Raw genomic sequence first — 24,891 nt, forward strand, 5'->3', positions numbered from 1 at the left:
CCTTAACGGTGGTTTTTCTGTTAATGAAGACATCACAACAGCGTATGGGACCAACGTGCTGTTCACGTTGTTAATGATACGTGTTCGACTTTGTCTTGTCGGACATTGACCATTTGAGTAAACAAGGTAGTTTGTGAAGACATTTCTAGCCATGTCATACGCCAAATGCTTTGACTTATATCCCAAATCTAAATATGACACTGAATTTCCATATTTCAGAAAACCAATAGAAATTGGTTCATTTTCACAAGACAGCCAACGACAAATGGTATTAAGTAGAAAGCAGATGAAATATTACATTCCTCCAGTGAACTCCAGTAATGTTTGTTTTGATCTTAGAAAGGGATACAGTGATTACATCAGGAAAGATGAATCGAAACCAGAACTTCTTGATGATTTGCTGAGATGGATAAAGAGTAATCTTTCTGTTTTTAAAATCAAACCTGGCAATCAACAGACAGAAAGCAACAAGCCTTTGATGTAAGTATGTAACATATGCTGTAGGACAGGGTGATTAGTGTAACAGTAAAGAAGTAATGTGTCTCCAGGTGGGTTTTGAATCTGCAACCCCTGTCTTATTAAAACCTGCTACACTTCTCCCGTATTCTAATAGCATTAACCCCCAACGCCACATTAATCAAGGTACTTTTGCTCCAATGAGGCATCTCAGTCTACTCTAGCTTGCACTCAGAGTGGTCTTTGACACAAAATGTAACCGAAAAAGAGCAGTGTGGTATGTCATTCTATCTATCATGTTCAAGGGAAATTGCCTGTAGTGGAAAACTGGAAGACAACCACACCTTCATAAGTTGAAACCAGCAACAATGGATATACCCTCTGTTGACCCAAGGTAACTTCATGTTACTCCATCATGATCAGAGGTCTTGGTCTGAAATCCAGGTCAATTACCTCACATGACTTGGATTTGATCCATGGATCTAAACAAAGTCTCTACAGATACTCATGAACAGATCTGCTTACCAGTCTGAATCAGATCAGTCAAACTTTCTGCGCACCTCACTGTTGTAAGATCTTCTCTGGAATAAGTGCTCTTGAGGACAGAACAAATCAACACAAGATTTAGGTTTAAATGACTAGCAGTTGTACACTTTTCGAAACACGGGAGGAAAATCAGCAAGGACCATGTTACAGAATACTTTGGTCCTAGACAGAGTTTTGTGTTCAGAACCTCTAAACTCTGGCTTCAATTGCCAAATTCTTTAGATTTAAAATAGGAGCTTGTGCACAATTAATTTTTTTTTGCTTTATAGAGAAACAAATACTGGTATTTAACATTTTCCTTTTGACTTGTTAAAACCATCATATACTTCAAATTTTGAAATACTAACACTTTTTATGATGAAATCATTTGTAATTTGTGAAGTTTTACCATTTATGCTCATGTGTATATATGTCTAATTTTCTATGTGTTTTTTTCTCTTCTAAAAATGCTATTCTTATTTCTATGATGTCAGCAATATTTCACCTAGCTAGTAGTTAAAAGAATGCTAACTCAGTAACTATTTTGATGAGAAAATGCTGAAGCTAACATGTGGTTCCCAAACAGATTAATGTATCAAAAAACTTAATTAGATGTTGTTTTAGAATATTTTCTTTTGGAAATGACTGATTCAGAAATATTTTGATTTAAAAATGTAGTATTAAAGTTTTATTTTGATTGGTCAGAGGTATTAATACCGACTTTGTGTGTTGGCGGGGCTTGCTGACCAAACTACTGTGTACACCTTCTCAGACCTCAGAGGGGTGGAGAATAGCCATAACACGCTTCCAGAATACTTTCTTCATGTGCGAGTTTGATACAGAGAAAAATGCTGAGATGAAGAAAAACAGGAGTGGGATGCAAGATGAAATGTGTTACTGGGGATGGAAATTTGAGCAGTATGTGACGGCGAGTAAGTACATCTGTACTAAAATCTTGAAAGAAAAAGAAGGAAATAATCAAATGATAAAAGTTTCATGTTACAATTAAATCATACTTTATTTTTTTTGACATTATGTGATTATGTATAAACAAATGGAAAAGTGAAGGGAGTTAAATAAAATCTGATGTAACACAATGAATTAATATGAGATATTTAATGTATCTTTTTTGTGATTTATGAATCATAATCATATAAAAAATGTAATAGTTCAACCAAATTTTCTCTGTTTTTCTGACATTTTGGATGTTTATGCACAATCAAGAAATTGTGGTATATAAATATGCTAATGATGTATAGGGAAAGTGCCTTGATTATTTAATTTGACATAGAAATGATCTTTTGTTTTATAATTACTTATTTATTGTACATGTTATCCTGCTTGTTTACAATATGATTATCTTCAATAGACATTCAGAATCAAGCTATGGTATTTTCAGGATCTCCAAATGGTACACCAGACACTCATAGTCTTGTTAACACCAATGAGGGTTTCTGTTCTGTTGTGCGGTCAAGGTTAAATTCCCATTCTCTAGGTAACATTTCTTAGCATTCTGATATAAAGTACGTAAAAATGTATTTATATACTGAATTAAGAAAATGTTCAAGAGCAAGATTCAGATTTACAAAGTATTTACAATTTCTATGAAAAAATCCTAAATCGCTTGCACAAATTCTGTTTATTTTCAAAAAAGATAGAATAAATGAAAGATAATAATTTTGTCTTTTCCTTACAATAGAGAAAAACAGCAAATAAAATCAATTGATCCTCATTACTGTATGGTGGTATAGTTATTGTTTAATATAGTAATAGCTGTCTTGTATTACAGTGTATGGTGGTGAAGTGGATGCAGCAATTTCAGAAGCACATCCAGGTGAACAGTATCAGTATGTGGAGTTTAAAACCAGCATTGAGATTGAGACACAGAAACAAGATTTCAGCTTTAAAAGGTCAGATCACAAATTCTCACCATGATAATGATCCACGTTAAAGGCAAACTTGAACATTGGTTTATAAAAAATTTTATTACGTGTATATGAATATACAAATTTCATTGGATTGTCTCTTTGACTTAAACATAATATTGAATTTTTATTTTTATTTGTATGAATATTTTTTCTGTCTAAACACCTTATCATTTTATTGTTTGAATACCACCATGTAGTCTGAGCTATTGTCAAGTATACTGGATACAAGCTGCATACATTATATTGGAGAAGTTGCCTCTATTAATATTAATTCTATATATTTGTTCATTGAAAAGATCAAAATTATTTCCTTTGTAACCTAATGCATGTTTTCTGGGAATTCTAGATACAAGCTGATCAAATGGTGGGCCCAGAGTTTTCTGGTTGGCATTGGACAGATAGTGTCTGGCTTCCGTGATAGGGATGGGATAGTACACAAATTACATACCTTTAACACAACAGACTTACCTTACATAGCCAAGGTAAGTAATGTAGGATTCCTATATACAACAAACATTTATTGTAAACTGTACTAAGACTTAGCGTGACTAAGATTAATCACATAAGAACCCGTTATATAATATATATGAATATTTCTATGACACATTTCTTGCTAATGTTACCTGTTTTGTTTTAGGACCTGAGAGATCCCTGGAAACCCAATGTTTGTTTCAACTTTCTTGACCAGTTCCTTAGTTTCATCAAGAAAACCATTGTAACCAATGATCACAGGTAACATTGTCCTTTTACCCTATAAAATTTTATGTGTTTGATGTTTATAAAAACAATATTACAGATTACAGTATTAATCATGCATTAAGCCCAGGGTTCAAACATATTACTTCTTATTCAGTCAGGAGATAAGCTTATTGCAGGAATTCAGGGAGCCAACTTTTTACTTATTTCTACTCAGGAGGTGGGGTAATTATAAGAATTCAGGGAGCCAACATATTATTTCTTACTAGTGAGGAGATGGACTTATTACATGAATTCAGGGAGCCAACATATCACTTCATACTCAGTCATGAGTTTGGCTTATTACAGGAGTTCAGGGACCAACATATTATTTCTTACTCAGTCAGGAATTGGGCTTATTACAAGAATTCAGGGGACCAACATAGCACTTCTTACTCAGTCAGGAATTGGGCTTATTACAAGAATTCAGGGGACCAACATAGCACTTCTTACTCAGTCAGGAATTGGGCTTATTACAAGAATTCAGGGGACCAACATAGCACTTCTTACTCAGTCAGAAGGTGGGATTATTACAGGAATTCTGGGGCCCAATATATATATTACTTCTTACTCAAAGTCAGGAGGTGGACCTATTACAAGACAGTGAAATAGCATTGGGTAAGTTTACTGAACTGCAATATAAATAAGTGGGCTTTTCACCAGACATTGGCTTATTGTCAAATAAATATGGTACATGTATTTATCACAGATATACGTTCCTGTCACAATTGGAAACGTAGTGACAGGAATTAAAACAATTTTTTTGAAATATTGAAAATAAACTGAAATATATGTTTGTATGTTTTGCATGCTCCTCTCCTTTTTATGTTTCCTACCAACCAAAATCAACATATAGGTATTACAAAGTGTACTATGTTGGCATCATTGTCTGCACTAAGTTTTTTTTATGATAACTTTAGTTCACCTTGGCTGATCAACCTCGAACTCCTTGTTTGGGATGGCTTTTCAGGGCAAAAGGTCAAAGATCAAGGTCACTGTTACTATAAATATGAATGTTATTGATAACTCTGTTTAAAAGACTCAAGAATCTCAAAACCAATCTGTAAATTAGGGCTGGGTTAACCAGTAGTCATCAATTGAATCCACACAGAGTTAAAAAAAATTGAATACAGTAACATTCACCTGTAGATTCATATCCCTGGTTTGTGAATACTCACTGGAATAATAGTAAGCTTGTCAACAGTGTGGTGCAAAGTTTGCATTTTGGTTTTGGTTTGTAATAATTAATATCTAAATACAATGGTCCTACATTTGATTTTTTTTATAAATACCTCTTTGAGGAAATAAAAATCAAATCCTCAAAATATTTTTTTAAACATAACATTACATGTAGTTTTAATACAGTGTTTGGTCATTATTTAGAGATTTAGATGGGAATATTAATTTCATCCATATAAGTAAAACATATGATATTTCCAAACTCTTTACTGAGTGTCACAGAAACTGAAAGATAACATGATGTACTGCAAATGACATTTGTTTCCTTGATTTTATTTTAACATGTAAGCAAACGCTCATCCTCACTCCCTCTCTATCATAGTGTTACACTCTCTCTATCATAGTGTTACACCCTCTCTATCATAGTGTTACACCCTCTCTATCATAGTGTTACACTCTCTCTATCATGGTGTAACATCCTCTCTATCATAGTGTTACACCCTCTCTCTCTCATAGTGTTACACCATTTCTATCATAGTGTTACACCCTCTCTATCATAGTGTTACACAATCTCTATAATAGTGTTACATCCTTTCTATCATAGTGTTACACCCTCTCTATCAAAGTGTTACACCCTCTCTCTCAAAGTGCTACACCCTCTCTCTCTCATAGTGTTACACCATTTCTATCATAGTGTTACACCCTCTCTATCATAGTGTTACACCCTCTCTATCATAGTGTTACACCCTCTCTATCATAGTGTTACACTCTCTCTATCATAGTGTTACACCCTCTCTATCATAGTGTTACACCCTCTCTATCATAGTGTTACACCCTCTCTATCATAATGTTACACCCTCTCTATCATAGTGTTACACCCTCTCTATCATAGTGATACATACTCTCTATCATAGTGTAACATCCTCTCTATCATAGTGATACATACTCTCTATCATAATGTTACACCCTCTCTATCATAGTGTTACACCATCTGTATTATTGTGTTACACTCTCTCTGTCATAGTGTTACACACTCTCTATCATAGTGTTACACCCTCTCTATCAAAGTGTTACACTCTCTCTATCATAGTGTTACACACTCTCTATCATAGTGTTACACACTCTCTATCATAGTGTTACACCCTCTCTATCATAGTGTTACACACTCTCTATCATAGTGTTACACCCTCTCTCATAGTGTTATCTATCATAGTGTTACACTCTCTCTATCATAGTGTTACACACTCTATCATAGTGTAACATCCTCTCTATTATAGTGTTACACTATCTCTCTCTCATAGTGTTACACCATTTCTATCATAGTGTTACACCCTCTCTATCATAGTGTTACACACTCTCTATCTATCATAGTGTTACACCCTCTCTATCATAGTGTTACACCCTCTCTATCATAGTGTTACACCCTCTCTATCATAGTGTTACACACTCTCTATCATAGTGTTACACCCTCTCTATCATAGTGTTACACACTCTCTATCATAGTGTTACACCCTCTCTATCATAGTGTTACACCCTCTCTATCATAGTGTTACACTCTCTCTATCATAGTGTTACACTCTCTCTATCATAGTGTTATCATAGTGATACATACTCTCTATCATAGTGTTACACTCTCTCTCTCATAGTGTTACACCATCTGTATTATTGTGTTACATCATAGTGTTACACACTCTCTATCATAGTGTTACACTCTCTCTATCATAGTGTTACACTCTCTCTATCATAGTGTTACACACTCTATCATAGTGTAACATCCTCTCTATTATAGTGTTACACTCTCTCTATCAAAGTGTTACACCCTCTCTATCAAAGTGTTACACTCTCTCTATCATAGTGTTACACCCTCTCTATCATAGTGTAACATCCTCTCTATCATGGTGTTACACCCTCTCTATCAAAGTGTTACACTCTCTATCATAGTGTTACTCACTCTCTGTCATAGTGTTACGCCCTCTCTGTCATAGTGTTACTCCCTCTCTATTATAATGTTACGCCCTCTCTATCATAGTGTTACACTCTCTCTATCATAGTGTTACACGCTCTCAATCATAGTGTTACACCCTCTCTATCATAGTTTTACACCGTCTCCATCATAGTGTTACACCCTCTCTATCATAGTGTTACACCCTCTCTATCAAAGTGTTACACCCTCTCTATCAAAGTGTTACACCCTCTCTATCAAAGTGTTACACCCTCTCTATCATAGTGTAACACCCTCTCTATCATAGTGTTATTCCTCTATCATTGATGCCCACCCTTTGTGTTAGACTTCTCTATGTCTGATGTCTGTATTGCTCTCTCTTGTATCGATGTTCTTAACTATCTGTTTCAGTGTTGTCTATTTACTGGAATGGGAGCCAGGTTGTGATATAAACTGCCAGAGATTGCCTTCTAACTCCAAGTATGCATTTCTACCCGAGTGGTTTACTGCTTCTTTGGATATAGAGAATCCAGCTCCTGGACCTACAGATTAGAATAAAATATAGAGAAATCGTATGTGTGGAAAGCCTGAAATCGTATGTGTGGAAAGCCTGAAATCGTATGTGTGGAAAGCCTGAAATCGTATGTGTGGAAAGCCTACATGTGATTAGGTCAGTTGTCCTCCTATAACTGCAGCAAAATTATGTGATATTAGGTGACACATGACCTGATGTGGTATGGAATCTGTGATGCTTTAGCATCAGGAAAAGAAATGAAAATTGTAAACTTTATTTTTTCACCACAGTTCTCAAACAAGATGTCAAGCTATCCTTATCACTTCTAATCGCAGATGAATGCATAAGAGGGGTTTTACTGTGGGAGGGAATTGGTCTACCAAGAGAAAACCCATGTGGTTGGAGAATCAAATCCTGGAAGTCTAGGTGAAAGGGAAGTTTGTTAATACTGCACAGCCTGATACCATGAATCAGAATAAGACTTCTGCCAGGGTCCTGTTGGGAATGGTTTGAATCCAGTTCAAGACTCGGGGAGCTGGTCAGTGTGGATTTGAATACCAGTGTGCTAGTAAATGGTAGTTTGATATCCTGTTTAGTTTTAGGTGTTGATTTTAATATGGATTTAGTGAATGGTGTGATCTTGAACTAGATATGGTGGTTGGTGTAGATGTGAACACTAGATTTAAACCCATATATGCTACATATGAGTGGACCTGACTTTCTGCTTTAAAGGGAATTTGTGGACGACACTGATATAGACATAATAAAATATATAATTGCAGTGTTCATCTTTTTGAAGGCAACTTCCAGTAAAAGTGTTGATTGTCAGCATCAAATAAGTAATTTGATCATACTGAGAAAATGTGCAGCACACCAGGTACAGGGCCTACAACTCCTTGAATACAGAGCTATTGCCCTTTGGTAACTCATGTGTGTCTAGAACATAACTTTACTTTCATTTAAGCTTAGGATAATGAAACTTGGTGTATATATTGGTCATAATTGGGAGATGTGCAGTGCACCAAACTCATGGCCTACATCTACTTAATTACGGAGTTATAGCTCTTTATTAAACCTTTTGTATCCAGAGCATAACTTTCAGTAATACTAAGATAATAAAACTTGTTGTATACATTGGTCATATTACGAGGATGAACAGTGTACCAAATTCAGTGCCTGAAATCACAAAAATTTTGTGTGCAGTGAAGTTGTTTTCATGGAGCATTTATCAGTTTCATTGATACTCGTGTTTACATGAGAGTGCAGTAGAGACAAGCATCACATATGTTGTTTTGAAAGTAAGTGGTGCACTTTTAGAAATAACCTGGAAAAATTGCAACAGTGTCAACATGCTTAAATCTTTACTATGTTTGAATATAGATTTCTCATGTTGAAGGGAGATAACTTGTGTATTTGTTGTGATAAAGAGTTTTTATACAGGGCATCCATCATGGCAAGCTCGTAAGACTTAAGTTAAGACTCAACACTTTAGCTTGAATTGAATCTGGCCGTTTATTTTCTTAAACGACGGTTATTATAAAAATACAACATTTTACATATATTATTATAAAATCACAGAAAGTCTTAGATGGGGGTCCAAGCCCGCCGCCAAACACACTTAACACACAAAAAAACCCCAGAAATTAATTATGCTACATACAAGGAAAAGACATACAACAGTACATGGTATTGTATAACAATTGAAAGGAAGGCAGAAAGGGGATGGAGGTGGGCTAAACTTATCATATAAAAAGAGATAGATATGTTCAAAAAACATAGGCGAGAGCTAAAGGTAAAGAAATGACCTTGACTGTACGAACCTTCATCCGCCATACTTGATCTTCAGCTTCTGAAGTAAATTAGCTTTGTGATTTATTTATATAGCGTCTAAAAATAGCCACATATTACTGCGCATGAGTAATACATGCGACTGCCTCACTTATCCCTTAAAGTGCCTTCCAATAAAACAAAACAATTATTATATACAAATGAATGCACAGCATGCCTGCATAAATTGTATTAAAACAAGTTTTAATTTGTATATATCATGTTTATTGGTCATCACAATTGGTCTCTAGTTTTACACTTTTCATCGTAGGACTCAGTTTACTGTATCAAAAAGATGGCCATAATCGTAGATCTTTGACAGTGAAAGTTTGTTATTGCTATATCTTGAGATTAGTATTCAGGATGAATCATTCTCAAATTTCATATAATTAAGACCAAACAAAAAATGCAAGAAGGGAAGATATTCATTTTATAAAAGTCACATGATGGTGGGCACTTCATGTTGTAACCTCTTGTTTTCAAAGCAAGATGCGTTTAAAATCTGTCTATGGAAAACAATGCTTTATTGCATGGCACACCAATGTTTGTTTTACAGAGTTTGTTGCTCTGTCATAGGCCAGTATCACTTTGTGTGCCAGTTCCTCCTTGCAGTAATTCCTCATTTAGCTACCTTACTGAACACAATGTGGAAGCCACTTGCTATTCAAAGCAATCGGTCTGAAATGTCATACCCATGACCACAATAATGACATCACAGGATTACCATATCTTGCCATCTTCCTAAGAAGTTTCCTGCTGTTCAGGAAACCACAACTTTGTGTTGTGTCATGGTGATTAAGCCTAACAAGTTGGAGGAAAATGGTCACATGACCTGAAAATGTGAAAATACCATTTAATGTGATGTTACACTAACCAAAATATTTTACACTTTTAGGTCACATGAGACAAAATCTCATGGTGACCTATTGTGATCACCTTCATTTGGCATTGTGCGTCTGTAAACAACATTTTCGACTTCTTCTCAAAAACCACTGATTTCAATGAAATTTTGCAAAAAACCTTCCTTGGCCTAAAATGAACAACCAAAATTGTAAGTTATACAGTTCCCCACCCCCCAGGGGCCTGAGGGGCAGGGCCAGATGGGGTCAAATTGACTTGGATATGCTAGAATCAAATACTCTTCATGAATGGAAGCATCTCAAGGCACTTTACCAAAATTGTGAATTTCATGACTCCAGGATCTAGCATTCCCTATGGGGAGGGGGTAAAGTTTACAATAGTTTTTATAGGAAAACTAGATTTTTGAGCATAGTTTGTTTAATTTTCATTGAAAACATTTCAAACTTGGTTAGAATTATGAGTGAATGATGACAGCTTGATGGTATGCCCATTTTGATCCTGACTGACACCGTGGGACTGATGGGCGGGGCCAAAAGGGGTCAAATTGCATTTTTGAGCTAATTGTTGGCTATTTTTCACTGGAAATAACTTTATGAGAATGATCAGTATAGGACGACAGTTTTGCATGCATTGACACTGGCTTACTATATTCAGTGTCACAATTTCTGTTTCATGAAACTTGATAATATCCTTTAACCTTTATATTCAATATTGCTTTTATGAGGTGATGGTTAAGGCTGCTAGGCCTCTTGTTCTTATTTTGTCACATATTGGTAATGTGATTATTTTCATATGTTTTTGCTGTACATGCAGAAATGTTAATGCATTAAGATAATGTTGTTAACATAATTGCTGAGTCCCAAGCCATATCAGTGTCGCTACTTAGAGAGTAAAAATCCAATCATGACACAAATCATCATGCCTGCTACACGAAGACATTACACAGTAAAGGAGAAGTTGGACATCGTCAACTGGTTCCGGGAAATGGCCAAAATCTCCATCAGACAACACGAGAATTCTCCGTCGACAGGAAACTCGTCAGACAGTGGGACAGAGACTTCAAGAAACTCCTTGGCCATGGAAAAGGAACAGACTCCAAGAAGCAGAAGCTTGACACTAACCCAGCACCAAGGTCCATTAAGATTGACGACGCCATGTTTGACTGGTTAGTGGAGGAACGTGCTGAGGGTCGAGCCGTCTCCAGTTATCAACTGCAGTCCAAGGGGAGAGAAGTTGCCAGGGTGACGCGTGTGTGGGGACCAAACACGGATGATGTGCGTCGTATTCTGGACAGGTGTGTGGCCTGTAACTGTCTAGGATGTCGCGCCGTCTTCGTGAGGATGTCAGCATGGACGTCCGCGAGATCGATGAGGTCCTACAGCAGGAAATTGATGCGACACTGGCCCACAGCAGCTTATTTGATTCAGCCGAGTCCGATGACGACACTCTCCTATTCGGAGGATTCTGGCTGGAGGATTAGCTATTTAGTATATTTTGTTACATTGTTAATAAAATGATTGATCCTATTTGCGACTTTTGGTTATTTTTGATGACAGACAGGCCAAGTTATCATTCCTTATGACGAAAAATCCAAGATGGCGGACAAACGTACATCTCGTGAACAGGGGGGTTGCGGGAAATAAGCCCCCTCCCCTCTTTTGACAGTCTTTTTTTTAACTGGGTGTGGGGGCTTATTTGTGGTAAAGACGGTATTCTCCAGGCTGACTGAATTACCCAGGCAGCAATAGTTTTATGTCTCATATTACTTTGACCTTATCAGTTTTCCAAACCATAGTACTGGTAAAGTATGATCCAGCCAGTCAATGTGTCCTTGTGATGCTTGTCATTGAACTTGCATAGTTTCAATTTGTATCCATAGGAACCATGAGCATCATTTTTATTCTTATTGAAACAAGAACAATTTCAATGTTCCCTGTAAGTTTTGGTCTATAAAACTACTGCCCATGTACTTCTGTACAATCAGTCAATTTGAACATCTGAGATGTTTCTGTGAAAACCTGATTCACACAGAAGTCAAGTGATCAGTTTGTCACTGAGCTGATATAAAAATGTTTCAAACTGCATACAAAATACTATGGACATCATTTTTATTCTAACTGTAATAGATACTGATATATGATGACAATTTCAATGTTCTCTATAAGTCTGGTATATAAAAGTACTGCCTATGACACCCACTACTTCCAAAGTCAATTGACTTCTAACTGGAACACCTGAGATGTATCTATGGAAAAACTAATAATACAGAAGATCAAGTGGTCAGTAACAGTATTGGAGTCCAGCTTTGTAGATGTACAGACATCATAAGAGTGCTTCTACAGCCTGAATCTCATCCCTGGACAAGGAAGTGAGACCGAATCCCTTGGCTTCTTCTTTGTGTTCCATGTCCCTTAGTTTGTTCACCTTAGGTTTTAGATTTTTTGATATCTCAGAGATTTCCACGTCTAATCCGTTGAAATCTGAAATATAAAAAAAATATCCTCATCAGGCAATATCGAAACAATATTTTATCAAAAAATTCTGCACATATCATGATCATGGTAGTGATGATGATGATGATGATGATGATGATGATGATGAATGGATGATAATTATCATGATCATGGTAGTGATGATGATGATGATGATGATGATGATGATGATGATGATGATGATGAATGGATGATAATTATCATGATCATGGTAGTGATGATGATGATGATGATGATGATGATGATGATGATGATGAATGGATGATAATTATCATGATCATGGTAGTGATGATGATGATGATGATGATGATGATGAATGGATGATAATTATCATGATCATGGTAGTGATGATGATGATGATGATGATGATGTTGATGAATGGATGATAATTATCATGATCATGGTAGTGATGATGATGATGATGATGATGATGATGATGAATGGATGATAATTATCATGATCATGGTAGTGATGATGATGATGATGATGATGATGATGATGAATGGATGATAATTATCATGATCATGGTAGTGATGATGATGATGATTACTGTGGTGATGATGATGATGTTTGTAAAGATGTGTGTATGGTTCTGTTTATTTGTCAATACATGTTGAAAAATGTTTTGAAAAATAAAAAAAAAAAAAAAAAATTCTGCACAGAGGAGAATGATGAATATGATAGGAACAAAACAATCATCCATCCATGAGGTTGTTTCCTACTTCAGTACATGTATGTCTATAAACAAAGGCACTCAACCATAAAGCCACAAAATCTAGCTGATGCCTCAAAACGACTACCCATTTAAACCGCTCAATTCGTTCATTTGTTGACAAAATTAGAATACCGAATTAGTATTCTTGTCATTAAAGGGTAAAAAACATTTGATTAAAAACTGTTACTAGTTCATATTGATATCTGATTACATAGAGATGAAATCTAACTCGGACTGAGCTGTTAAAAATCATTCAGTAGAAAATCTGAAAAGAATAGTTAATTTAATGATGATGTGCTATGTCAGGGTTTGTGGGAATATAAATATTTGTCCACATGGACTAGAATCTATTAGGAAAAATCTATGGTTTGACAACAACAAATAATATGAATGACATTCAGTATCTGTACACAGAACACATAAAGAGCACCATCAAAATTGCATAACTGATGAAGCATCTTTTGAATCTAGGCTGCAGCTTTACATTAGGTAAACCTGTCAATATTGTTTACACCATGGTTCTAGCCATTGATAAATCAACTATTTGTTCTAAAGGTGATAATGGACAAAGGGGATATAACAGTATGAATTTGGACGGAATGTTGAGGTAGTGTCAATATCGTAGCATTCAAGTATATAATTTAGAAATTTAGAAAAAAAAAATAAAAATTTGTATAAGCTCTCATGATTGATGTTTTTGTCATCCCAACTTCAGTCAATTTTATCTCCTGAAAGACCTATATAAGGAGCTGGCTGAAGCAGTGACCAGCTTAAGTCTAATGGACATCCGATTGTCACATTATCATAGAAATTCTGGAGACATTACCAAAGCTACATGTTAGGATGTCTGTCATCATGACAGGTGGGAGGCTTAGCATGAATACACTGAACGATTGGCATTTAAGTTGGTACCTTGGAGCTACAGAGCATGTTTGCTGTTATCAATCAATGCAACGGCTGTGAGTGCTACTGGTCACTGCTATACTGCTTTAATATTCACAACTGAGAGAGAAACATTGAGATCAGTAACAGGTGCTCTGAGGTGTTTGTATAACTAGATGTTCAAACTGCTGGATTTACATTGTGAGAAAATATAAAAGGGCAAGTATACTTTCATTAATTAAAACAGGGAACAGTCGATCAATACCCGCCACAGAGGAACAAGAATGATACCGGAGATAAATGATTTTACCATAGAGTATACACAAAATTTTTGAGAGCAGTAAGTAGTATTGAATTGGCCGTAGCTTGGAGATAAGTTTACTGTTTTGATATGGAGTCCATGAGTTAAAGCTGTAGTTGTGTTTGGAGCAGAGCCAGAGGGATTCTGACGGCTGCTACGATTGGTGTTCATGTAGAGGCAAGTACATCTGTTATCTAAAAACTTTATTTTAATACATTGAAACTGATTGCATATTATCAGATATGTAAACATTCCAAATGTGTTTTTTTATTGTTTTAAAGTATCTAACTATGAGTTAAAAAGTTTACTCTAATCTGACATTATGCCTCAGTGTTACAGCTGTTGTTCAAATTGATTTGAATATAAATACACTAAGAGCAATAGGATGAAATTCTAGTGAATAAAATCTGTGGACAATATGAAACATAATATGTTAAAGTATTTGACCTGTACATGTGTTTTCTGGTACTTATTGATAAGGTAGTACACTGATGGTTGAGATTTCCTACATATGTTATCTGCTACTAATTGATAATGTATTACACTGATGATTGAGACTTCGTGATATCTGTACATGTTAGCTTCCATGTCAGAATCTTTCCTCAATTATAGAGGATGAGAATAGATAACTTGTTTAAAGTACTAAAGGGAGTTTACCAAACTCTTCACGTTTTCATGGAACTAAATTTTATTCCTGCAATTAAATTTCATAATCTAGTCCAATCACTAGTGAGTGCAGTAAGGAAATTTAAATATTTATAATCTCTACATATACATGTTTTTAGAAGCAGGGTTGATAAACCACTAAATAATGATTGATAAAACACCTTAGTTACTTATAGAAACACTTCGTTGTGATCTTTTCTGTTTATTTTTGTCTTACTTGTTAATCAAATTTTGATGGAAAAAACCCCACAAAATGAACCACTTGAACATGAATGTTAAGTTTACAACCAGGACTAAAAGGGTGAATATTGAGTGAAGTGAATACAAGGGCATCATAATCATTTAGATCACCTCTGATGTGGGATGGCAATGAGGTTAAGCTGATGCTGACAGAGAATAGCATTAACAGGTTCATGACTGCCACATGTGGTAGCTTGTATATTACAGCATCTCAGTCATCAGTGTAGACAGTAGAGTTGATATGAATGTTATTTTGTATGATATACACAGCTGTATCTACCACCAATGTCAGTCGAGTACAAGTAGTGGGCCTTTTGTAATTAACAAAACCCACTAAACAGGCATTAACACTAACAGTCAATGATAGCATTGATGTTAAATTTGTAGACACATTGTAAGGGGTCTCTGAAGTGTATTGCCAAATAATGATTAAGTAAAAGATCTCTTCCAGATGAATGGTGATATATCTTTTACAAATTCTAATTAGTATGGCTTTTTTCAGTAGTGAACCTCCTGTCAATGAAAGGAAAAGTTCTTGGATAGTATCAAATACAACGAAAAGAAGAAAGACATGTCAAACGATTACATGGAGAATCAATCTTAAACACAGTTTACGTAAGAATGTACCAGATACAAAGAAGAAACCTAATCAGAGATTGCTGTCAATACACCTGACCAAAAATTCCAGCTGATCAATAGAGATCAGACAGATAGCTTTAGTGGTGACAATGTCCGCCAACATAAGTCAAGTGCTGACTCTACAGGAAATATCTCACCATGAGTCCAAACAAAGACTGCCTACGGTTGTGTACCTTTGTGTTCTCATTGTCCTAGGGATCCTGGGCAACAGTGTTGTTTTATTTGTGTACATTTTTCGGTACAGTCGATCTGATCTACGTCTGTACATCCTCTGTCTTGCTGTACTGGATATGCTTGCCTGCTGTGTTAGTATGCCTGCAGAATTGGTGGACAACTACTGGCCATACATGTTTTACAGCGACATATTTTGCAAAATTCAACGCTTCATTGGCAACATGGCAAAGATTGGTTCAGCTTTTGTCATAACACTGATGGCAATCGAGCGTCACCGTCGTGTCTGTGGTCCAGGTTTCAGCCATGCACCACCCAAAAACACTTACCTCTACTGCAGCATTGCTATTCTTCTAACCCTTCTTATATCGTGGCCTAAGGCAGCCATCAGTGGCACTATTGTTGAACATTTCCCTGGCAATGTCACCGGGTATGACTGCTCTGTGACAGATGCCGTGAGAAATACTAAAATACCTTTTATCTATACTGTGACTCAGCTGGTGATTTTCCTGGTAAGTTTTGTGCTGTTGATAATTCTGTATTCTCTCATTGTGAGGAGTTTATATAAACATTCTACACAGCCATCTCATACTGGCAGTGACAGAGGCTTAAGACTTGTGCAGAAAAGTAAAAAAGTCACCAAAATCATGATGGCGATCTCTGTCGCATTTCTAATAAGTTACCTACCCCATTTTGTTATTACCACCCTATCAACTCTCAAGCAGACAAAAACCCTGCTGGCCCCCAGTCAGCTGGTCCTTGGGTCCTTACCCCTCCTGTATCGATCTTATTTCATCAATAATGTAGTTAACCCCATCATTTATATTGTTGGTGATAGGCAATTCCGATCAATCTGTTTTGAAAAGTTGTGTCCTCGGAGAACACCGGGAAAATGCAATATTTTCCGACAAAAAGATGACAACATGGCAAGAAGTGCCATGCTGACAGTAAAGCATGTGAATGAATCGTAGTTCAATAACTTGTAACAACTCAAAGATTTCTAAAGATTCCAGTATCTAAGCTGCCATCTGAGAGTATCATATAGCAGAATACTGGTAAAACTTACAATTGAGAAAAAATTTATTTTGAGGTCTTACTGATATAACATAAGCAGTGAATGTCCCTGAGAACCTTAAGTCTGCTGTGTAATTGATATTGTTAACATAGAATGTTGTACTGCCGTAAAGGTTTTGCGCAGAACTTCAGTGTTTTTAGTTTGGATTTTTGAAATGTTGATAATGATATTATTTTGAATTGGAAAAGATATTTTACTTATTTTACAGTATAAAAACCATTAAAGTTGGTCCAGGTAGTTCCGACAAACTTGACACAACTACTAAGCCAGGTCAACATTTATCTCTGTATCTTTTCAACCTTTTCGTTCTTTTTTTTTACCATAAAAATGAGTTACTTTATTAATGTGGCAATCAATCCCACTCGCATATAGAACTGATCAGTTAAATGGTAACCTACCAGTAACGTTATTTCATTGTCCAGTAATAAGCCCATCCCTGAACTTGAGTACGAAGAGATGTCATGACCTTCTTAGTATATATATGCATGTAATGCAGGAAAAAAAGTTAAGATAATCCACTTTGTAGAAATAGTTTATGCCTCTTTCATTTTGCGAGTTTCTTCACAACTTTAGTGAGCCGAAATTGTAATTTACTTATCATAACATGACTTCTAGGACATTTGAACAACTTTAGAAGTCTTTCATCTCTGTCATTCACTGCCCAAATAGTGTATCCTCAACAGACTATATGACTATATCATATGCCTTTACATGTTTACTTGATAATTTAAGTTGTTAAAAATTTGACAAAGACTTGTCAGTGTGAACGTGACAAGGTCATTTAGATGAATACATGTATACATGTCTCTCTGTTCCTTAATCACCCAGTTATTCCACTGGCTTTATATCATTATCAGTCTGTTTTCCTGATGATTACAAATGACCAAGTGTTTTACAATTAACATTGACATGATGATGGCGTTACACCATCATTCATGGCCACAAGGACTGTGATAATCAAAGGCCTTCAATAACATTACTTCTCTCATAGACATCTACACAGGAGATGTTACAGACTTAAAAATCAATTGACATGACAAGATGAATGTTTTGTTTGATAAAACTGCTTTGTGCATTAATTTGGTATTATTTAGTAAGTGATCAACGTCTGCTGATATCAGATATTCCCACCATCATCAGATCATTGAGTATTCAATCAAACTGACACATTTAAGTACAATCTTCACCATTTATCAGTCAGAGGTGTTATTGGTATCCCACACATTGCTATTCCCCAGCCACGTTATCTTTCTCCGATATCAAACATGTCATTCATTAGGGCATGTCCTCACTAGTTTTATATACAATTTAATGTAAACATTGGTCAGTCCAGAGAGATTCAACACATGGTAAAAATCCTGCAATAAAAATCTAGTTCTAAGGTATTAATTTAACAGAATGTACTTGTATCTGCAATACTGTTTGGCAATGACAATTATTTCAAACTTTATCTCGCAATAAAAATTTGTTTACTTTTATTTTTCATTTATTATTTATACGAGATCATAACAAGGTAAGTACCATGATACTAAGTCACACATCATCATGTACAAGTTGTCTCCCCTGGGAGATACATGCACGTAACAAGGAGTGACAACAGAAACAAGGCCTGCTTTTACTGTCTCTGTTATCTGTGGCATTAAGATAGGGGATGACTTCATTTATCTGTTTGTCCTTTCCTAACATGTTCTTCTGAACAACAATGATGGAGATTGCGAGAAGGGTTAAAATGACAGAAATCTCCTGATAAAGCAGTCACATAATTTCTCAATATCTAACATCTGTTTGTCAAGCACAAAGTGTGTTATCTGATGTTTGAAATGTCATTTACTACCAACAATGCAATTGGACAGCAGATTCAGCATGAAGTGGTGGTATTATGATGTCTGTTCATTTCACTCACACTACCTAGTGTAAAATCATTATCATGGACGTTGTATTTTTGATGATTTCAGGTTACACTTGATCCACAAATTTATGTCCATAAAATGTTTAAGTAAGTTGATGTGGATTAAATGAGCTGTAGTTATCTCCGTTATCAAATGTCCACAAAAAAGGGTTTTTTTGAAAAACCATGAAAATTAAGCTCCACGAAAACATATGATTTTACAGTATCTATCACACAATCTATTATTCTGAGAGCATTATGTTACTGTTTTATTGTAAACAAACCCAATACAAGAAGACAAAACCTTGTGAATCATTCCTAGTACACAAGTGTCATTTCTTTAAACGAATCTAGGAAGTGGTGGGACACAAGAAGTCGGGGATGATTGGTTCGAGGTTTATATACTGTTGACTCGAGTTGGTCCCGTCGAAGCCTTCACAGGCGAAACTCGAGTTAACAGTAAATAAACCCTGAACCTTCCATCCTCGACTTGTTGTGTCCCACCGCTTCCTAAATTTATTATTACCGTTAGTGGGACGCCCTGCATACCCTTGCATATCCTAGTGGTTGATGACTTTACATCACTGAACCCTAAGCCACATTGGCTCTCTCTTTGGATTTTTCTTTTTCTTTAAATGAATGATACACTGTTAGTAACCAGGGAGTATTTATAAATATCACAGATTCTAGTCCTTCTGGACCTGAAGAAGAAGTTGTTTGAAAGTTTAACTCAAGTTCTGATCCCTGTGACATAAGATTTACTGCCAGATCAAATTAATTAATTCAGATTCATTTCCTAAGTAGCTATATCTACACGAATACCGTTAACTTGTAAGACTGAAGAATTTGAGATTTTTGACTTGTAAATAGGGTTAAAGTATTTTTTTCTCAGTCTCAAGTTAACTGGATCATTTATTATAATTTTGGCAATTTTAGTTTCAGACATACAAACTTAGTCAACGTGTGTTGAGTTGAGATAGGTGAAGTAGGACAAATAGAAACTCAATTAAAAAGGTAACAGACAGATTGAAGAGCATGCCTAACAGCCTCACAAAAGATTAACAAAGCCAGGTTACTTCAGGCAAATGATTCAACATCTGACTAGCCACAGTGACCCTGATTATGTTCATGTAGTTTACACCAAACAACTACAGTCACCATTTTCATCCCATCATTATGAACCTTCAAGGAAACATGATGGTTGAAGTTAACCTGATGTTGTAATATAAAATGCAGTAGAAATTGTTGACTAGTGACCATTGATGTTAGATAATGGTTTATTCAAATATCAGGAACTTCATAAAACTTTCTAAATGTCAAAGTGGACCAAGATAACAATATAGTAATGACAACTATTATACTATATACCAACATATATATTTAGTCTAGCCCATCAAGCTTTACTACTTTAATACAAGCCCATTCTCATTCTATTGATACCACATGATACCTGTATAACAATGAAACAGGATTGAGTTCTATCGTACACTTTTGTTCTTAGCCTTCATAGGAATTTTCAATGATTAATTAATAAATTTTATTGTTTATGCCAAATCACGACTATTTGGAAATCCAAATTATTGATCGTATCCCATTCGACATGTTCTTGGTTCAACTTTTACTAACTGCATTTTTGTAATCAGCAAATTCATGGATTTTGTGTTTGAACAAGCTTTCCATGAATTTTGTTTGCAACTGCTTGCATTTAGCACAAATTTTTGGTAATATTTTTTGGTAGTTATATCTAATTTTCTGTAATCATTTTCAAGTAGAAAAAGTTTTTTACATTCTAATTATTAGCAAATATCTGTAATCATTGACTCAATTGAGAATTAATCAATTTATGATAATTGATTATTTGCTGACATTCTAACCTATGGTTATTATCTTTATTGAACATTAATGACAAAGTACTGGTTGTAGTAGTATGCTATGATGTAGTGATACAGAATCACAATTGATTACTGAAACATTGTTTGGGGCTTACAAAGAATTTATGAAATAGTTGCTGTTGGTCAATATGTGGAAAATAAGGGTTTGGCAGCTCTATTTTGTCCAATTACAAAAACATTGATTATCGATAATAACATGTGTGTGGATAAGTTGGATTAACTGTAACTTTACCACTCAAGGGTATCCCAATTCTCTTGAGAACTATATGTATGGTTATATTTCATCCCTGTGTTGGACATCATCGGTAAATAAAGGACAACACCAGCTGTGGGTGTGAAGTTGCCGTATCACGCAGTTGGAACTCCTTCTTGTATCCATGTCATAATACTTCACTTCCCTTATACCAACACTGACAGATAGATTACCAGGGTATGTTGTGTTCAGATTAACCTGTTCTTCCATGACAAAATTATTTGTATTGATACAATATTTGTAATTTTACTTCCTGTCTCAATGTACCATTCAACATTTTACATCAGTGGCTCTAGCAGTACATCTACAGTGTAGTTACTAATATATCACATGAGTGGGGTTACAATATATCTTACATCAGTGGGATGGTAGCTAAATCTCAATTGATTTCATAGCACTAGTGGGATGGTTGTACATCACATCAATGGGAATCAATGCTGTATCAGGTTTAGCATATTTACAGATTACAAATGAAACCATCCTTCCTGTCTTTTTTTTTCTTTTTTTGTGAGGTAGCAATCCTATCTGGTTCTGAAAAATTGAAATACTACTCTATACACTATTCACTTAACAAATAACAATTATGAATGTTTTATATCTGGTGTAACAGGAAACGAGTAGATTGCATCCACTGGCAATCAAATCCACAACTCCTGGCTTACGAGTCCATCACTGTACCTATCAAACTAAAGGAATATTTCCTCTAGTGCTCCTACGAGCAAATAAAAGCTGCCACACTACTGACCGCTTCTTATGTGTTTGCCACCAAACACCACATCAACATGGTTTCTTAGCCCAAAGAAAGCCCCTAAATGTCCTCTAGATTTGACTACCAGTGGTCTGTGGCACCAAATGAATCAGGAAAGGAGTAGTGTGACTTCGTTAGGGATCAAATACATGGTCCCTTGCAAGTAAAAGGGAAATTTTCTACAGCACAAAGCTAGAAGATGACTGTACTCCCGTGTGAAACTGAAATCTGCTATATCTGTAACAACTGCATTCAGCACATTCCATATCATAACTGTGACATCAATTCATGATAGGTAAATATCCCTTATTACTTTCTGTCCAAACTTATTTTTCTAAACAGAAACATGCAGTAGTACATTGGTCAAAAGGATATGTTAATTCATGTATGATCACCTGGTTAAAGGGTCTTGTTCATCATGCTTTAATTGAACCACCAGCTTCTACATGTACCATGATCATTGATTAAGTAACTAAATGTAATTGTAAGAGTGAGATTATCACTTTATGAGTGGTTAATTACAGTCCACCATTAACACTCTCAACAAGGTGAACCTGTACAACAAATATGAAGTTCTAGAGACTAGAAGTGTACAAGATAGAACCACAGACAAACATTTTTCTTTGATGTAGGTCAAAGGTCAAAATGTAGGTCAGTATGACCTCCTTTTGATGCATTTTTCACACTGTCCCACCAAGGTTAACTCATACCCCAAGTATGATGTTTCCCATGATAAGTAGTGTAGAGATAGTGCAATGACAAACCTAATGTTTGATATATGGTAAGTCCTCGTGATTGTTTGTGTAAAAGACAGGGCTTGCATAAACTTTTTCTTTTATGTAGGCCTAAGGTAAAAAAAGTGACAAACCATACCTCACCAAGGTGAACCTATATCTCAACTGTGTAGTTCCAGGATTAGTAATGAAGAAGATAGAGCCTGGACAAACTTTCATTTGATGTGGGTCAAAGGTCAAAATGTATGTCAGAATGACCTACTTTTGATATGTGATATACCATCTCACTAAGGTGAACCCATATGCTAAGTATTAAGTTCCTATGATTAGTTGTACAGAAGATAGCATAAGGATGGAAGGACAGATGGCTGGGTCTAAAAGCAAAACTATTATCCCTTCTGGTTCCCTGTGGTGGATTTATTATAGTTTCATAATGATATGCTCTATTCTTTATATTTCATTGCAGTTATGATGATATAGTGTGTAACATTTACATGAGATGACAAAACGTACTGTAGATTAAGAAATATTTATCATGTGCAGGTCACTAATACATATAACTCAGAAAGAGTAATAAATGTGAAACCTCATTCAACGAGTCATTTGACAATTTCTGGAGAATCAATTTCAAGTGGGGCAGTGATAACATATAAACAAACCAAACTGCTGTCATGCTGAAAATTGTTTATAACATTCAAATGTCTAATTATCTACATTTCTAAAATATCAATGTTGCCCCTCTGTTAGAAAATAAATAGACATACTGCAAGTTATATGCTTACATTTCTCATGAAATTTATATACCAGTATAGATATCAGGGCTTAGATTAGATCTTTTCACAACATGTCGAGAAATCACAATTCCTGTTTTTGTGGCAATAAATATACCCAGCCGTTATTAATTTATATTCGTACTTCTGACCAACAAATGCTGTAGTTTGTTTAATCAAAGCAGTGACATCAAGGAACATCTTGCTGCCCATCATTGTTTGATCTTTATTTGAATGTTGAATCTTTTCCCTTCTATTCCCTTCTCTATTTTTGCTCTTAATGATAAGAAATCTTAATATTAATGCTTTGGAGAAATAGCAATAATAATTTTAAACTGCCAAATTCAAGGAGGTCACCTGGAACCCATTTGATTTTTTCTGATCAGTCCCAAAATCAAACAGGCATTACAGACCACGGGAAACCTACAATTGAAATTTGAGAGAGATCCAATCAGTACTTCTTAAGAAATAGAGATAACAAACTTTACTTGGCAAAATCCAAGATGGTCGCCTGTCAGCCAATTTCTTTTTTCTGGTCAGTCCCAAAATGAAACGGGCACAACTTGGGATCAAGGGGCACTTACAAATGAAATTTGAGAAAGATCTATGCAGTAGGTCTCAAGAAATAGTGATAACAAACTTTCAAAATGAAAATCCAAGATGGCCACCTGTCAGTCATTTTGTTTTTCTAATCAGTTCAAAAATCAAACGGGCATGACTGGTGATCAAGAGGAAACCTACACATCAAATTTGAGACAGATATACGAGGTAAGTTTCAAGAAATAGCAATTATGAACTTTTGAAGTGAAACTCCAAGATGGCCGCCTGTCAGTCATTTTGTTTTATCAGTCCCAAAAGTGAACAAGCAAAAATATGGACAAAGGGAAACCTACTTACCTTCTTCGGAAATTTGAGAGAGATCCAGTGGGTACTTCTCAAGAAATAGTGATAACAAACTTTACTAGGTGAAATACAAGATGGCAGCCTGTTGGCCATTTCCTTTATCTGATCAAACCTAAAATCAAACTGGCACAACTAGGAACCAAGGGAAACCGACACATGGAATTTGAGAGAGATCCTTTGTGTAATTCTCAAGAAATAATGATAACAAACCTGGCCACATGTTGGCCATTTTTTTTGTTACAACTAGGGACAAAGGGGAAGCTACATATCAATTTTGAGAAAGATCCATCTAGTTCTTCTCAAGAAATAGTAATAATAAATACTGTTTATGGACAGACCGACAATGGATGGACGGAGGGACGATGGACCATGGACGTAGCACGATTTGAATAGCCCAACATCTGATGATGGTGGACTAAAAAACAGAGATCCCTGCCGTCTACAGGTGGCAGTCTGACAATTTATGGTGGATATTGTCACACAAAGAAAATGCAATATTAAGTCTAAATGAAGTTTGTTTGATAAATCAGGTGTCATGCAAATATGTGTTAGACT

At 35.6% G+C, this 24,891-nt stretch overlaps 3 protein-coding genes across 3 annotated transcripts in view; 2 read left to right on the forward strand and 1 right to left on the reverse strand.

Annotated features, from left to right (window-relative positions):
- Positions 1 to 32: 32 nt before the first annotated feature.
- On the forward strand, positions 33 to 11,493 carry LOC132551559 (decapping and exoribonuclease protein-like). Its single transcript, XM_060215712.1, has 7 exons — positions 33 to 480; positions 1,687 to 1,913; positions 2,381 to 2,476; positions 2,771 to 2,891; positions 3,256 to 3,391; positions 3,547 to 3,641; positions 7,177 to 11,493. The coding sequence occupies exons 1-7, from the start codon at positions 152 to 154 to the stop codon at positions 7,316 to 7,318; spliced, it is 1,146 nt and encodes a 381-aa protein (XP_060071695.1). The 5' UTR covers positions 33 to 151; the 3' UTR covers positions 7,319 to 11,493.
- LOC132551561 (p53 and DNA damage-regulated protein 1-like) overlaps positions 8,773 to 24,891 on the reverse strand; it is a 23,067-nt gene continuing 6,948 nt past the window's right edge. The window contains exon 4 of the mRNA XM_060215714.1: positions 8,773 to 12,447. Coding sequence (XP_060071697.1) covers positions 12,290 to 12,447 — 158 coding nt within the window. The 3' untranslated portion in view covers positions 8,773 to 12,289. The remainder of the gene's footprint in view (positions 12,448 to 24,891) is intronic.
- LOC132551560 (C3a anaphylatoxin chemotactic receptor-like) lies at positions 15,696 to 18,626 on the forward strand. The gene has a single exon (XM_060215713.1). The coding sequence runs from the start codon at positions 15,992 to 15,994 to the stop codon at positions 17,042 to 17,044; it is 1,053 nt and encodes a 350-aa protein (XP_060071696.1). The 5' UTR covers positions 15,696 to 15,991; the 3' UTR covers positions 17,045 to 18,626.

This window comes from Ylistrum balloti, unplaced genomic scaffold, assembly GCF_031769215.1.
Source record: "Ylistrum balloti isolate Yb309-2 unplaced genomic scaffold, AGI_CSIRO_Ybal_v1 Utg370206, whole genome shotgun sequence".
Classification (NCBI taxonomy): domain Eukaryota; kingdom Metazoa; phylum Mollusca; class Bivalvia; order Pectinida; family Pectinidae; genus Ylistrum; species Ylistrum balloti.